The sequence below is a fragment of the Hylaeus volcanicus genome, chromosome 3, assembly GCF_026283585.1.
Source record: "Hylaeus volcanicus isolate JK05 chromosome 3, UHH_iyHylVolc1.0_haploid, whole genome shotgun sequence".
Taxonomy (NCBI): Eukaryota; Metazoa; Arthropoda; class Insecta; order Hymenoptera; family Colletidae; genus Hylaeus; species Hylaeus volcanicus.
In genome coordinates this window covers 22219091-22236405 of record NC_071978.1, presented here as the reverse complement: position 1 = coordinate 22236405, position 17315 = coordinate 22219091, and the positions used below count along the sequence as shown (strand labels likewise).

Sequence of the window (17315 nt, the reverse complement as noted above, 5' to 3'; positions counted from 1 at the left end):
TATTTGCGGTAATTACGAACTTGTCGCTACCGATTGCGACCAATTCTATTGTCTCCTTAAACTAACCTCGATTGTCGCGTACCTAGTAATTAACTTTGATAATTTATAACATGCGCAAGCGAAAATTGAGAACAGTTGTGCATCGGCTATTCGAGACACGAGAATCTTTGATCTCGTTGAAGATGCGTAATTTTCTCAATGGTTTTTTGTTTCATTTGGATTTCAATCTTTACTTTAATGTCGTAAAGAACGACTGGATGTTATTATAAACAGACAGTATCATATTACAAAATATCAACGATAATATACATACAGTGGGTGTAGAATGTATTCGTACACCGATCAATTTCTCCCAAAAATTTGTGTGAAGTTGTAGTTTCTTAACTTCTTTGTTTATGATCAATGATATTTTATATATTCTCGGAAATCTCTAAGATAGACGTAGTCCAAACAACATTTGCTAGTTAATATAATTTGTGAAATTAACAAAAAAAGAATGGGAAAAGTGGATAAAAGTATAGAAGCAATAAGTATTTGTACGATTCTTATGACCAGACCGCGGATCTTTACGCAAAATAAAATCTTCGCGAACGTGCCTACAAAAATTGAACCTAAATAGGAATTTATTTTATTCTGCAAATATTATAACATGAACTTTACTTTCAATCTCTTTTATATTCCTGCATATTGTTTGCATTTTCTAGATTCTTGCACATTCAAATTTTCCATAAATCCATGAAGATCCGCAGTTTAAGATACAGAAATTTCCAAAAGAATAGGAATTCGAATCAGCATTTCTGACGTAACAAAGTCTCGATATTTTTCTAATCTGTGCTAAGTTAAAAAATCCTCGAATAATCTAAGTAGTTCATTGTCGCAACGACCATTAACTGAATTATCTCTCAACATTGGTTTCTTTGTGTAGCCATTTGTCACTGGAACAATTACCGAATTATGTATGTATGCTGCGATGCTGTATGATCAATCATAACCTATATTCGTGTATTTAACCCTCTCGATCCTCGATCATTCTCTCTAGGTATAAAGAATGTACTTCGCGTGCCTCGAGTTGTTTAGAGTTCAATTGCGGTGATCATACTTTTTTGAGAGTGAAATCTTTTATCAACCGCGATCTTGTGTTACTGCCGAACTGCTTGTAATGCCCTGTGACAGATGTCACTAATTGTTGCAATAAATGCTTAGGCATAGATCAACTGAGATCAATCGTCATTAAAAATGAGGTTAATCGCCAAAATACTAATTAGGCACTGTCCTGAGTACAGACAGCCAATATTGCATTATTATTGTAGATAATTACATACCGAGGGGGAGACTGACAAGAAAATAGCAAATATTTTTGTTTGATTTGTGGGTAAATTATGTTTTATGTATATTTATTATTGAAGTGACCTCGCAAAGTCGGTGTTTTGCGTCAACGATTTCGTGTGTGGCGAAATTTTTCCACGATTAAACGATTCGATCAATTGGCTGGGTCAACGAGAGTGGAGGATTACTTGAGTCCCCCTCCCCTCCTCTAAGTGCGTTGACACAATGTTCCCTAACGCGCTTATGGTCGCGCGTGTACGAACGCGTTGGAACGTGCACATACACTCACGAACGTAATAACGTAAAGTGTGATTTACTAGCACTGGCATCCGACTGATTTAAAGTGCCATACTAAACACTTACGTGCAATGAACTCGGGACCAACCGATAAGAGAAGTTATTCTCGTAATGGCGTTCGTTTGTTTGCCATTTCATAATTAATAAACATCGAAAACTCCGATTGAATTAATCCTTCAATGGATTGTAACGATCCATTGACATGTAATTATATTCATTATTTTTTATTTTGACAATATCAGTATCATTCAAAGTTTGCAAAATTTCCTGCGAACTTAATGAATTTTAATTTAACCCTTCAATCGGCTTGCATTAAATATGGCTAAATATGGATAGAGTTTGCCCTTGATTTCGCCATGAATGTTAACATAAAAATGAGTTGAATGTAAACGAGGTTCCCAGTGTAAAAACTAATGAACAATCAGACTATATCGTGCAAGTGAATTTATGTTGCACGAGTACGTTTGGTACGGTGTCTTAAAGTAATTCTGAGATAGATGTTTACATATTTTCCAGTGTTTACAATTTACTGCCCATAAGGTATTTGCGAAGTTCGAAAAACAACCGCTAGGTAGCACCAACGTACAGTCTGTCGCAGAGATGGGCCAAATTCTAGATAATATAAAATTTCGCATAACGAATAAGAGATCTTTTGATTCGTCATTTGTTCAATAAAAACGACAATCTACAATCAAATAATGTTTTACAATGTACGATAGCGGTATGAAATATCATCTGGAAATTCTACAATATCAAATTGACGGATAAGCGCCATCTATCTCTAATCTTTTCGAAGTAATTCTTTAGTAAGGATAGTAAGCCTTTCCGATCCAACTAGTTTTCAAAACTCTATCGATAATAATACTAATGAAAACGATAGAATGAAATTTATAGCATGAAAGTTGAGATTAACGATCGATATCGATGGATCTATTCTCGCACGTGTACAAGTAACGAATTATGAGAACTTACCCGTTTCCTACGAGTTGATATCGTTTGAGTCTATCATCGAATGATCCATGATGGCGGCGCGGTTGGTAGCCTTGGTTGGTGCGTTGCCCGCTGCAACTCAGGCAACGGCGAGCTCTTTGCCAAACAACCAGCATCACTAGACAATAGACAGTTAAACGTACCTGTAAGTCATTGTCTCTAATTCTAATTACATATTTTCACCGATAAAAACGGATCAATACGTATTTATTCGACTCAATCGACTTCGACTGCTTCGTACTTAACCTTCGACTGACACCAGGTTGAATTAGGATTGTCTTGTCTCACAGTTGGGTCGTGCATTTACATCAGAGGTGAGCAAAATTTTATTGAAGCAATAGATAACAAATGAAGACATAGTGTAGTGATTTATTAACGATATTTATTTGATTCAACAATCACACGGATCAGTGTCTGTTTATATAATTTCGAGAGTGCATATTTTATGCATTTACGATGTGTGCTAATTATACAACATATAAAATGGATATAGTATACACTTTATACATATGAATATTTCATTTGGTATATATTTTTCAGATTCATATTCATCGTAAATGCATAAAATTAGCCGTCTTTTATTCGTTATTTGAAATGTTTATCTTAATACGAATTTTGCCCATCTTTTGTTTACGGTTGCTCAAACTAGAGATTATGTTTATATTCGCGTCAGAGAATCGTTTTGTATATGGGGAAATATGAGGAAATGTTTGTGTTTACATTGATGGATAGTTTCAAACGTTGCGCTTACTAAATTGTTGAGAATCTGATGTCGTTTAACTATAATCACACCTGTGCATAAACAGGGCTGTTCAAAGATCACATTTCCCCTATCTGATACACCTTTGTTCATCAGTGTCTTGTCCCAGAGTTGGGTCGTGCATTTACATCAGAGGTGAGCAAAATTTTATTGAAGTAGTAGATAATTATACAACGTATAAAACGGATATAGTATACACTTTATATATATTAATATTTCATTTGGTATATATTTTTCAGATTCATATTCATCGTAAATGCATAAAAGTAACCATGTCTTTTATTTGTTATTTGAAATGTTTATCTTAATACAAATTTTGCCCATCTCTTGTTTACGGTTGCTCCAACTAGAGATTATGTTTATATTCGACATCAGAGAATCGTTTTATATGGGGAAATACGATGGAACGTTTTTGTTTACATTGATGGATAGTTTCAAACATTGCGCTTACTAAATTGTTGAGAATCTGATGTCGTTTAACTGTAATCACACCTGTGCATAAACGGTGCTGTTCAAAGATCACATTTCCCCTATCTGATACACCTTTGTTCAGCATCGTTACCAGATAACTATCATGCATCGTAAATTAAAAATATAACACGAGATTTTAAGCTTAATCGAGGCTAACCTTAACCTTGAATAACATCGAACGATTTTCGAGACACGATCGATTGTTCGTTGCAAGATGTTTCTATGTTAAGTTTTTAACATTAGTTAGTAACACACCTATCCCAAGTTTCCATAATTCAACGAAAAAACCGGAAGAGACCAATTTTTTTGTAATAAGCTAAGAAAACATGATTTTCATATCAGTGTAATTTTCCATACAAACTGATAAACTGAAGCTTGATAAAACTGTTAACAAGCTTCCTGGTTTAAAACCGAGGAAAGTCTATTTTTAAAATACCTTGCTCGGTAATAATTTCTGCAATAATATTGTTATGTAACTTTATATAAATTTTGAGAGAAACACTTTATCCTCGTCATTGTATTTTAGTTTTCTCCTTACACATCTATGTACATCGTTATTGCTTCAAACCAACTCGAAGCAGTTACGATACAGCAGACGTACCAATTCGATGACTTTGTCCGGACATTGCATGATGATAAATTTACGAAATCGTGTATGCTGAAAATGTACGTATACGTATATGTATCGAAATAGTTGGCGGTTGTCTCAACCTTTTAATTACAGCGTTATAAGCGAGCACCGGTAGCGATATTATTTTAGAAACTCAAGTTAAAGATTTATTTATTTATTTATTTATTTATTTATTCCAATATATACGGGCATAGCCCATTATGAAATTGATACAGTGTAGCAATTATAAAGATAATAATAAGAGCATATACTTTTTGTATTTTATGAATATTTATTTCCTACTATCGATTAATTGAGCAGTGAAAAGGTTAAAGATATTTCTCAGTGTACAATTTCGTACACTTAAAATTAAACAAAGTTCCTCGTGATAAAGCGGTTAAGTATTGCTGATTATGCGTAACTTTAGTCATAATAAAAAGCACCTTGAACTGTGTACAGAATGTATTATACTGCACTCGCACTATTCTTGGAATGAATTACCAACAAAGGGTAAAAAACCTTCGATATATACGTACACGAACTACTGCACTATCTTGCTTTTGTACAATCATTTTCTATTCATAAGCTTTTCACGAAGAAACTCCTCTACACTATAATCCGATAATACATATTTACCATATCACGCACACTTAAACCTCGATTGCATCATGTGTCATGCAATAAAGGGTTAAGTCTGATCAAATAGTATTTAGTTTAAGTAAAAACACGATAGTGATTTGTGTATTCGAATCATCATCGCGCGTAGTTTAATTTTAAACATGCTGCTAAAAGGCACACACAGTTCTGACGTCTCTATTTTAAACTCAAAGCGGTATAGTAAGTTTTCTACATACGCGGCTAATTCCTTCGAAACCTTTCCGCGTTAGTCGAATTACGTGAATGCAATGGAATTTCGATATTCAATTTTATTGTTTAAGAGTAATTGCTAAGAGTAAAAGCTAAATTGAATAGGCATTTCTTTGGATACGAAAAAGAAACGAATAAAATCTTGCAGGTTTACTTCTATATAGAAACATTATTACTGCAGAAGTGAAAGTCAATATCCACCTCGGTATATTTTGTCCACCCTTGTATACTCTATCAACGAAGGTATTTCCGATGCAAACGTGTTAGAAAGAATTGAAGTCTAAATTTCGAATTACTGTAACATAAAATGTGGCTGCACTTTACTTTGGAATACCGAAAATTGGTAAGTTTTTTTTTTTTTTAGATAAACCTGTAGATTTCGGTAATCATGCATTTTTATGTAAGTGTAAATGTTAAAAAATGTACATGTTTTGCTTACCTCGTAAACGTCAAATACACACGCTGGCGTTCTTGAATATTCCACGCGGTCGCGAAGGAGTAATTAAAATGTCAGTCGGTATTATCACACATCACAATTTTGTTTTTCCTATCGATTCTCTAATGTTTCACGATTACCGTGCACTATGTGTGCATGTATGCGTATGCACTTATGTTACGTATCGATGATACGACGAATTCTAAACAATCTTTCGAAAAAAAAAAACATGGAAGTTTGGCACAAGGGTTGAACACAGATAATTTTAATTTAAATCGAACAATAGAGGTTTAAATTTATTTCCGTGTATGATGAATCCACGAATGACACTACTGATTAAAATTTATTGACGACGTACTCGCGAAAACACGACGGATAAATAAACAATTTGACGCGAGCGACTGCATCAGTCGAGGTTCCATTGAATACTGTTACTGATGAGGTTTAGTGACTTCGCAACTGACGCATGCGTATGAACCGCCTTACCCTTTCCACCTACCGCGAACATTTGAAACAGATAAACATTTCATTCATATTTAGAGTTAGAAAATTATATCGATACTTGGAGTCTTTATTTGCAAGAAAAATACGTATTTCACAATAATGTTCAAAAATTATCTAACAATCAGTTATATTACTCTCGCTGCGTGTTGGATAAGTATATAAAAACTAACGATTATCAATACTATACCAGTCCCACAATTATTTTCGTTTGAAAATTAATGATTGCGTCTTATAAAGTAGAAAAAGTTTGTTTCAATGCATATTACGACATTGTATTGTAATAACAAAGAAATTGTGTGAGTGTGATTTTTGCATTGTTTTTTTTTCCTCCTTCCTGTATGATCAATTACAATGTAGTAGATGGATATAAAAGAATGTTACATATGTTATTTATGGAAATAGAAAGAAATGAAACTATATTATAAAATGTGTTATAATCTAAACATTACTGTGCATGATAATGAAAATAATTTCTTTTAATCTCGTGATACGAGTGAACATGAATTATCGAAATTATGAAAATACGATCGGGTAAAAAGTTCCTTTGGCCAATTGTTGTGTAATTATTGTGACATACGAAATTGATCATAGCCATTGAACAGTCAATTAAGAGAGATTTAATACATTACAGCCTCTTTACATTTCTTGATCGTAAGATTTGTTCATTCAAATTACCATTAACTGAATTGTTAAAATCAAATGGTGCCATTTAGAAAAACCTTCAGTAACTGTTCGTTAGAACATAAATAACGCCTTCCTGAAGTAGTCAAGTATCAAAACGTACTAAATATCGTCTTAAATTTAAATAATACGATAATAAATATAAATATTTTGTTTAAAAAAGCGATCGTAATCTGTAAAACTAGAGTCTTAAGATAGGTACGTTACCTTAACGAGTAAGGTATATTTACATAGCAATGTACACCTATTATATGGTTTTTATACACAAATGAAGAAAATGACGTGATGTTTAGCTTATTGTTGCTGCGTATTTGTTTACTACCTAGTGCATCATTTTGTGAATCTTTAAAATTTTCCCCAAGCGTTGTTTAGCTGTTTTCATCCCTTTCTTTGGTTTTCGTTCTAAAAATTCAACAACGATTACGATACTTGGAAAACTTACACAAAATTATGCTCGAGAAATAAATTGGGTCAAAGATACGTTACCAACTGGAACCGGGGCCGCCAGTTTTGCTTTAACGTCTTTTAGCCTGTTAGGGCTAGTCAATATCGAACCAAATCCTATTGTTGTTGTTTTAACAGCGTTTTCTGAAGATGTGGTCGATGCACCACCTGCTGAAGTCACGGGTGGACACTTCGGTTTTCTTTTATTATATGTCCTTTTTGTTGTACTCTGTCGTATCGTAAATAAGTGTGTGTTAGTTTCACTACTACTATCGTATAGCGAAATAAAAAAAACACGATAGTGATAACACGTAGTTTTCAAACAATATTAATGAGATGAACAGTAATATAATTAGGTAACATGAATTTCGTTAAATATAAGGTCCTCCCACTGTCAACAATATCATGAAATCGCAATAAAACTAAATGACATTATTCGTGTCTTTGAAATGGACGCGGCAAAAACGAATGGTAAAGCTGTAATAATGCCTACCAATTTCTTCTTGGAGCCCTTATCCGTGTTGTTATCCAGATAATCATCCTACGCAATACGAGTATGCAAGAACCATGGAAATCAAGATGAATATGAACATAAGATGGCGTATACAGTATCAAAATGAATTAAGTTGTGTTACGAGGAGGTGTACCTATATTATTCGTATGCATTATGAACTTTAACTCAAATAAATATGATTTAGGTTACATAATGGTATTAAATTTATTCTCTGATCACATACTTAACTAATGAACACAACATAGTGCGATAACACTCTTTTGTATTAGATTGTCCCAAAAGTTTCTTTCGCTTTATTAATAAGTAATACATGCACAATATTTTATGTTTTATGTTACATTACTGAATTGTGCACGATTCATTTTGCTTCATTACTGTTACAACATGAATATCTATGAAATTAGATTGTCTATTTATATAAACACGATCACATAAAATAATTGAGTGCAACTCGCGAAAGAAACTTTCGGGTCAACCTAATACGAATTTTATTTTGCAACATTCACTGGGTAATCCTTACAGAGTTCTCGTTTCAAATATGGTCCAAAGGATGTTACAAAAGAAAATTCGCGTTGGACAGCGTATTCAATCTAAAGAAAAATATCGAACGAAGTTTGCTTACCGATTGTTTAGCACGTTTCGCTGCGGCTGCTTCGAGTCCTTTTTCGACGGATGTTTTCTTCACACCTTCCCGAGCTGGACGATTCGTCTTTGGCAAGAGTGGTCCAACTCTGGCTTTTGGATTCCACGCCTCATCTATTTGACTCTTCGATTTAGATTTAAATATATAGTCCTCGTCGTCCGACGCGTCTAAAGTTGGGTAAACTGCATCCGAAATTACGCGATAGTAATTACATTCTACTTAACTAATACTTGATTACATTCATTCAAAGGAACAATCCTTTTGCGTCTTTACATACTGAAGTCGTCGTCCTGATGAACCTTATCAATGTTTTCTATTGATTGATCGTCGTCGTCGTCGGGCTGCGTTTTCGTGGTTTTCGTAGATTTCGAAGGACTATTCGACGTGGTGGAATAGCATTGCTCGCTGAATGACAACATCCCCGCGATCGCTTCCCGTGTCGATGGAGATGCCCTGCCAGAACTGGTCGTTTTCAATTTATAAATACTAGGACACCAAAAACGTAAAACGCAACAGTGCTACACTAAGAAAACCAAATTACACTTCCATAACGTTATTACGACGGTAAAGAACTACGAAAGGAAAGTAAAGTTGCTAATGCAAAAGTAAATCAACGTTAAACATGCATCAGCGAGTATATTTTGCATTAGAGTACCATTTCTTAATATTCTTACCCGGTAGGTGGTGGCATAGGCTGACCATACTGTGGAATCACGGTAGACCTAAAATGAATTAACTTTGTATTACGTGGGTAATTTTATTAATTTCAAAGAATATTTTCGTTTGCATAGCATTTACATAGCAATAATCAGAGATTAAGATTTTTCTGACACGCCATAAGAAATGGTTAATAACTTCGTAAACACATGAGATAGTCGGATGAAATTGGTGTTCTTTCTTGAAACGTCTTAACGATCAGTATACGTACGTAACGTCCAACCTTTGAGCACCGTTTCCTAAAGTGTAAGCCGAGGCTTTCAATAGTTCTTCGATACCATTTTTCGGCACGTCGCTCAAAACATCAACATCCCCATCGTAATCGTGTTTCAATCGCTTTTGAGTATTAGCCTTGGGCGTTCGTTTTCGTTTCGGTGATTCGTCTATCGTGAATCGACCGTAATCACTCTCGTTACTACCGTCGTGAAAATCATATATGGAAGTTTGCTTCCACGTTAATTCTTTCGTCGTTCCTAGGGGATGATCCGAACTTAAATTGTTATATACATTTATATTGTCGTGCGTACTCCTCACGACTTCGTTGTTGCCGAGCTTAAATCTGATTACGGTTGGACTCTGTTTCCCTGGCTTCGATGTTCGCTTAACAGCAGGTGAACTACTTTTTTCTTCCAATTTCGGAGTTAGTGTTTTCACGTACGGATACATGATGGGCTTTGGTAAAGTCAACTTTAACGGTGGTCGACCGGACGGCAGTGATTCGCTAATCGTGGCTTCCACTTTATTTGTTTCTTTCAACATTGTTTTGAACGGATTATCGGCCATTCTATCGGCAACGTCATAGTCCACGAAGTCTTTGTTCAACGGTTTCTTTTTCTTACGCTTACTCTCTCGTTCTGGCTTTGGAGGATTCAGAGATATCAAGTATCGTTCCGCGTGACGTATTTCTTTACTAAAGTCTTTCAATAATTTCTGACTACTTATGGTTTCTGGTATTTGACCTCTGCTGATCATATTGTACTGAAATAGAAATAACCTCTGGACTGTCCGTGGAATACAATTTACAATACAATGGCTCCAGCCGTTGGAAAAAACGAACTTACGTCTTTGTCTGTGTTCCACTGTTTCAAAATACTGAGTAATGCTTTGACCCCCTGTAAAAGATACGCTGGACATTTCTTTCCCTCGTTATTTAATTCTTTCAGTTCTTTCAGCAATTTCTTTGCCGCGAACCAATTGATTGTTTCGAAACCAGGATACTGAAATTTCGCGGGGGTCTTCATTTTTTTTTCTAATTCATATATTCTGTAACGTATCGAGATTAAGTGATGATAGTCGAATCGACCTTTTCAGCAAGTTTTTACATACTCACTGTATTTGCATCGGAATGTTGAGACTATGTACAAAGTTCCCGCCAAAAACTAACGAATCGATCGGAGTTAACACAGCGTGTATCCACCCTGTTGGAATCATCATGGTTTGTCCTTGTTTGATAACACACTTGTAGCACGCGTCGGCCTGATCGCCAAAAAAAGTTTCGCTCTGGGTGGAACTACACATCCAGTGTTGATACAACTGCATGTTCGCGGACGTGGGCCTGATCAAATAGAATACTTTTTCTCCGCGCAGCACATGGTACCACACGGACGTGCCACCGAAATCGATATGGAAATCTGTGAAACTGTCTTTGACCCCCATTAGGCAATATTTTTGTACTTCAGGACGTTTTATGTCACTATCCTCGGACCAATCGCGCGGCCAAACTGAATTGACCCAGTCGAGTTTACGCGCGATGTATGGTGCTTCGACCATTGGTGAAAGACTGCAACGTTTATTTGTCAAATTATACATATACTTGCTAGAAATATTTAAAGCCAATATGTGGCAAGGCAATGAACATTGATATACCCAGTGTTTGAAAATTCAAGACTAATCACATTAAGAACCCTTGTCCTGCAAGGGGAGTTGTAATATTCGACAAAGTCTCTTAATTTCATTCTTATATTACTTTGTCTTGTAACATCGATTACGTCCATATCTCGATCTCCACCTACAATGAAAGGACCAAATTAATTTTTTATGAATTTCTAACATACAATACAATGAGCAGTGTTTGTAATACTATTCATACCTATGTAACTTTCTATGTCATAAACACTGAAATTTGGAGGGGGAACAACCATATCAAGCCCATCCTTTCCATCAATAATAATTGGACTTTCGAATCCATTGGTTTGTAAATACTGGAGAGTTAACTGTTGTCCTCTGACATGTTTAACTATTTCATCAGCTTTTGGAAAGTGTCTAGACTTTAATTCCCTTATAAATACTGGTGTACCAGTTTGCACTGGTTTTGTGTCTGCATCAGATTCCGAATAATCATGTCTATGCCAATTCAACCTTGCTTTCACTGAAAAATGATAATCCATTATTTCAAATTCATACCAAATAATATAGTATTAATATATTCAAGCACTCACTAAGTGAAGGCCCACACATGGCTTCACAACGTGGACAATGATATTTATCAAGATCTATGGACATATACTCCTTCACCGATACACATCTAAAAAAAAAAACGAAACTTACATTGACATGTATTATTGTACATGTACAGGTAAGTATTTATTTCAATCCTTATATTCACTTATGATCACTACATGATCAATTAAAATATCAGGGTAACAAAACGCAAGTACTTGTGGATTAGGAATAGGTTATGTTAATATCAACAAAACAGTTTTCTCTTCTACGCAAGCTAGTTTCCAAATATTATTCGCAAACAAGGAATTACAGAAACGGGACTATGGGATCACGTTCGAATTGCCTGAAAGTTCTTCGAAAAACGAATCCGAGGGAATGTTTGTATACGATTCGGGGAAGCATAATCCAACCATAGCGTTCGTATCAACGTATCGAATTGACAAATTTTCAAAATCTTACCCCCCGTGATACCACTCCTTGCAGACGTCACATTGTATCATAAATTGTTCGGAATCGTAAGAACGGCCACACAAACAATACGTAACTGGTAACTCCATTTTTCGTGGTTATTAACGTTGAATACAATACCGTGACACCGTGTTATTAACATTAGATGGTAACTATAGTAGCCGCGATGCGTCGCTAAAGAGTCACCTCCATCGTTCCCTTCGCAAATTACATTAAGGTTGCGTTTTCATTTTTCCCATATGGGTCATCCAACGACTGGATGAGCTCTAATTACACGATTATTTGATTTGTGAGAAAATTTCATTGATCTGCTTGTTGGACTATACTAATACTTTGACGTCAAACTGTTGCATTGTGATCTGGAAAGAGGCATTTCGTCATTTACTTCATTTTTAGAAGGCACAAGTACAACAAGGACAGCACTGTCCACCAATTTGCCCTCTTTCTCGGCAAGTTTAGGGCGCGTTCCGGTATTAATATGTACCAGTGGCGCCATCGGTAGGAAAACGCCTAAGTTTGTAGTAAAAAATTGTTCCCACTACTGCTGCTAGATGACGCCACTATCTAAAAGGGTCGATAATTATTGCTGCAGTAAGAAATTATTCATAAAAATTATAAATTGAACTAATTAACTAATATATTGTAGTATTAGAAAGCAAGGAGTTGTATTAACTATGCATTTATGAAAAATAAAGAATAATTGATTAAGGGCATCAGTGACGCCATCTTACAAAAACTATGAGAACTTTTTTCACTAAAAACTTGAGCGTTTCGCCACCGATGGCGCCACTGGTATTAAAGCCATTATCAAATAAAATATTTAAAAAAATGATAAATTTGACATTATTACACATGCATTAACCATTTTATTATTTCATACACTTATTATTTAATTTTATTTCAAGTTAATTATAAGGAATATGAGGTATTAGAGGGTTAATAGGTGTCATATATATATGTAATAATATGTATACATATATATATACATATATATATACCTTCGAAAAATTAGTTCGATACTCACCGCTAGATGGCGATACTGATTTTGTGTCCATGAATCGCAGGTGTAGCCTTATATGTTAATTAAACTATTATGTATGGATATATAATAATAAATTCGACATATTTACACATGCTCTTATCATTTTATTATTTTCTACATGTATTATTTCATTTAAATTAAAGCTACTTTTAGAGAAAGTATGCTTACGTTACGTTTGTAGCAAATAGGGATTATCTGAACTTATAAAGCAGGATACATATATAAAAGCAGATAAATGTTTAAACAATATATTGAAATGGTATATTGTGGTATTATAAATCGAAGAATCGTATTAATTATGCATGTATAAGAAATAAAGAATAATTGACTAAAGTACATTGGATCCCTTGTCCAGAAATTGTTCACATAACGAACCAATGAAATTTTGGTCGCATGACAAATTATGTTTACACTCTATTTGATCTTCTCATGAAACATATTTATTACGTGTATTTCGCTTCAACAAAAAAATTCAAACCCAACGAAACACGTGTAATTTGTGTTTAAAAACTTTGTATAATATGTATTCGTTCGCATGAATTTCGAGGTTAACTTACTACGAATAGTCCTTTAAAAGTATAAACCATTCCTAATCCATAACCTTGGTTTACATAACACAAAGATAACAAAAAATGACGCAAACAGGGAAAACCAAAGTAAAAAATTATAAAGGCAGTACAAAACAAACCAAAGCGTGAGTAACCATTGAACGTTAGCACGTTTCTTGATAACCTTATCTTAAATCGATGAAATATCGATAACAATCTATCATAAGGTGCTATCAATGTTGTTAAACGAGTGTAATATTTAATTCAGGCGATTACCCCAGTATAAAAGCAAAAACAGGCTCGTTCGAGGAAAGAGGAAGTCGGTCCTTAAATGTTTAAATATGAATTCTTCATCTTCAAAAACCAAACGAGTTCAGGGTGCTCCATCAAGTGCATCTTTACATGATAAACAACCAGCTTCGGAGCGTCTTGTAAACAGAAGGAAGAAAAACACGTACACTATTGTTAAAGGATCTAGCACTAAAACACAACGTAAGAAACATGGAAGCTTTATTAGTAGACCCTTTGAAATTATTGTTGACCATCTTTTGGGGTATACATCGTACGCTATTTGCAGGTTGAGGATAAAATATGGTATAGTACCTTTGTTCAAGTAGAGATCACTGTTATGGAAAGAAGTTGCTTAAATTTCAGATTCTATGGGCCTTTCTGTAGAGCAGAATGATGACTCCAAAAGTGCAAGAGACAGAGACCACAAGCAGTATGATATTACACAGCATCAAAGAAACTTAGGTTCACCTGTGATAGTTGAAACACTTTTAGAATCGCTGTCGTCCCTAAGCATACCAGAAATACTTAGACAGAACCAAAAAGCAAAAGTGGAAAATACTACTTGCCATTATAAGCTTTCAAAATCACAAAGTACTGGCTCCAGAAAGAGTGAAGCTCGTATTATTGTCGGGGAATCGGTAAATCCAAACGATATTTCTTCTAGTTCAGGGAATGATACCAGACGAACATCACCATTAAAAAATAATCATAGACAACGAAAAAACAAGACACAGTCAGACGATATAAATCTCAATGATTTTGCTTCTGAGTGGAACTCCAGTGAAACGACTCTCACATTCGAAAAATGCCTTAGCAACTTTGATACTATAAATAGAAACAGCAGTATATTAGAAGTGAAAACTCCATCTGCAACTATCACAAAGAACAGGAATAGTATTCTCGATGATCAGTGCCAGCCGCGATTTTATTCTTTAAAAGACAAAGTCGTCGTCGTTATGCCAGAGAAATCTCGATTCTGTTTCACTGGTAAACTAGTTTTAAAAGTCCTGTACGGAGCGGTGGAAGCTTATGGATGCGTGATCACCAGGGAGTCCAAACCAATTGAAATTTACTCTCCAAAAGGATACAGTAGCGTTTCGATCGAAACCAGTCAGAAATTTTCACCAGATAACGAGCCAGATATTTGGACGACCGTTACCGCTGAAGGTATCATTCGAGGCACGAAGAACAAATTGGTCGACGACATAGATAAACTTCAACCTGGTACAGCGGTCATCCTCTTGACGAATTTAGAAAATAAATTGACCAAGTTCTTGAACGTTTTTTATCCATTAAAACTATTTCCAAAAATAAGATATGTGCCCTATCAGGGTTGGACCGATCCAAAGAGAGCCGAGATGATACTGCAATCGAATCTTTACGTTGACGGATCTGCTTTCAAAGAATTGGTCATCGACAAACGCATGACGCAAGATGTTAGCGAGAAAATGTTGAATCGTTGGCACGCGAAGGAATGGTCGTGCACCTTAATCGCTGGTGGAAAAAACGTTGGGAAGTCCACTGCCACGCGTTACTTGATAAACAGTTTGTTACCTGTTTCCAAAATGGTGGTTCTAGTGGACGTAGATCCTGGCCAAACGGAATCTACACCGCCAGGCTGCATATCTTACAGTTTGATAGAGCAACCGCTAATGGGACCAAACTTTACACATTTAAGTAGCCCGGCTTTCCAGCTGTACATTGGCGATGTCAATGTGTCGCGTTGCATAACGCGATACATCGAGGGGATCAAAGTATTGATGGACAAATTGTTAAGTTGTCCTATTCTGTCGCGTTTACCTATCGTCGTTAACACGATGGGTTTCTGTCAAGGTATCGGATGGGACATCATTTTGTTCACCATAAAATTGATTCGACCGTTTCTAGTGGTACAGATCATGTCCGACAAGTCAAAGAATAACTATCCTGACTACTTGAAAAAACAGGTTGTGAATAAACAGGTAAATAACCGCGTTTACCCTTTTCGTAATTGATTCACGAATGGTCGATCAAGGAACCGTCTTCGTAGGAACTTTTGCGGGCGTCTTGGACTACGAATATCGTCGACAGTAGTCAACCGTGCGACCATGAGTTATGTGTGGTTCGTTCTCAGGCTGAACGTAAAAATGCTGCGGGAAATGAGAGTCAGAATTTAGAGCCGTATCAGCAGCGAGAACTCGTGATGATCTCTTATTTAAGCGAGATTATTCGGACTCCTGTAATTTCTATGTAAGGCACAATAACATCAAACTCTAACCTATATTTACTAATGTTTATTTTTATTTACACGAGTATGACTTGTCTAGGTCGTGTTACGATACGGCATCTTTAGACATTACCGAAGCTGTGCCATACGTGTTAGTATTTCCGTTTTCTTTATGCCAAATTCGATGTATACTCGATAATGCAACGTACTTAATTACAGTTAAATTTTCTTAATTACAGGACGTCTTTTTCCTCGTTGTTTATTTCGCTTCCACGAACCACCGCGCCGCCAACACATGTTTTGAACGTAGTGAACGGTAACATAGTAGCTCTGTGCGGAATCGACGGGGTAGATGAATCACGAGAGATCGAATGCACGTCTGGTCTGCGAGTATTGACCAGACTGCCTCTTTGCACATGTTACGGTTTTGGTGAGTTTCGTTCATTCTTATTAAAAATTAGTTGATTAAATAACATGATAATACTAACTTGCTCATTTTGGTTGTTCATTTGTATTGTTTCGTAATAACAGGAATCGTGAGGGGAATTGACACGGAACGAGAGGAAGTATACATAAATACGCCATTATCACCTTCCATGATGCAGCACGTGAATTGTTTGGCAGGATGCATTCCAGTACCCGTTACATTGTTGCAGTTAAATCAGCACAGGAACGCTCCTTACACTGGTGGCAATAACGTTTTGCCAACCAGTCGAGAGCCTCGTAGAGGATACTTCCGTATGAGACCCCAGCAAGCTCAAAGTAATTCTTAACGAGTACCTCGAAGACCATTGTTTGTATCGGTAGGAGTTGTATATACCGAGTTGTATTTTTCGGGGGAAACCATTTATAATGTCATTTTTTATTTTTCATTTTATTTTGGTTTTTATAATGAAAGAAGAAACTGTACAAAATGTACGATATTTTTGACGCGTGTGTAAAATATTGCCCGCGCTTGAAAGAAAATAAAGAAACAAATTCGTATCAAACTTTTTCATTTTATTTTTCATTTTATTTTGGCTTTTATAATGAATGAAGAAAGTGTACAAAATGTACGA

General features: G+C 35.6%; 2 protein-coding genes and 1 long non-coding RNA gene across 8 annotated transcripts in view; 2 read left to right on the top strand and 1 right to left on the bottom strand.

Annotated features, from left to right (window-relative positions):
• LOC128874083 (trehalase-like) overlaps positions 1 to 12504 on the bottom strand; it is a 60266-nt gene extending 47762 nt beyond the window's left edge. Inside the window, exons 1-14 of one of the 5 annotated variants that reach the window (XM_054118365.1) lie at positions 12162 to 12504; positions 11699 to 11784; positions 11350 to 11628; positions 11127 to 11268; positions 10591 to 11040; positions 10322 to 10523; positions 9472 to 10238; positions 9218 to 9265; positions 8821 to 9005; positions 8523 to 8725; positions 7880 to 7927; positions 7429 to 7615; positions 5761 to 7344; positions 2596 to 2731 (exon numbers count right to left, since the gene is read on the bottom strand). In XM_054118365.1, the coding sequence (XP_053974340.1) occupies positions 7265 to 7344; positions 7429 to 7615; positions 7880 to 7927; positions 8523 to 8725; positions 8821 to 9005; positions 9218 to 9265; positions 9472 to 10238; positions 10322 to 10523; positions 10591 to 11040; positions 11127 to 11268; positions 11350 to 11628; positions 11699 to 11784; positions 12162 to 12259 (2775 nt within the window). In that variant the 5' untranslated portion in view covers positions 12260 to 12504 and the 3' untranslated portion in view covers positions 2596 to 2731; positions 5761 to 7264. Of the gene's footprint in view, positions 1 to 2595; positions 2732 to 5760; positions 7345 to 7428; positions 7616 to 7879; positions 7928 to 8522; positions 8726 to 8820; positions 9006 to 9217; positions 9266 to 9471; positions 10239 to 10321; positions 10524 to 10590; positions 11041 to 11126; positions 11269 to 11349; positions 11629 to 11698; positions 11785 to 12161 lie in introns of those variants that run through there. The other 4 variants (XM_054118367.1, XM_054118366.1, XM_054118369.1 and 1 more) reach the window with 4 other exon arrangements.
• LOC128874084 (uncharacterized) lies at positions 2738 to 8512 on the top strand. 2 transcript variants are annotated; one of them, XR_008456560.1, is made up of 4 exons: positions 2738 to 2927; positions 3420 to 3508; positions 3613 to 5664; positions 7769 to 8512. It is a non-coding gene; the product is annotated as an uncharacterized LOC128874084 (long non-coding RNA). The 2 variants fall into 2 exon arrangements; XR_008456559.1 differs by lacking the exon at positions 3420 to 3508 and having other exon boundaries at positions 5470 to 5664.
• An 865-nt stretch (positions 12505 to 13369) lies between the features above and the next one.
• Positions 13370 to 17309, top strand: LOC128873838 (polynucleotide 5'-hydroxyl-kinase NOL9). The gene is made up of 7 exons (XM_054117739.1): positions 13370 to 13906; positions 14029 to 14252; positions 14415 to 16012; positions 16081 to 16280; positions 16358 to 16408; positions 16497 to 16687; positions 16789 to 17309. Exons 1-7 carry the CDS (start codon positions 13845 to 13847, stop codon positions 17028 to 17030), a joined length of 2568 nt encoding a protein of 855 aa, XP_053973714.1. The 5' UTR covers positions 13370 to 13844; the 3' UTR covers positions 17031 to 17309.
• Positions 17310 to 17315: the final 6 nt, after the last annotated feature.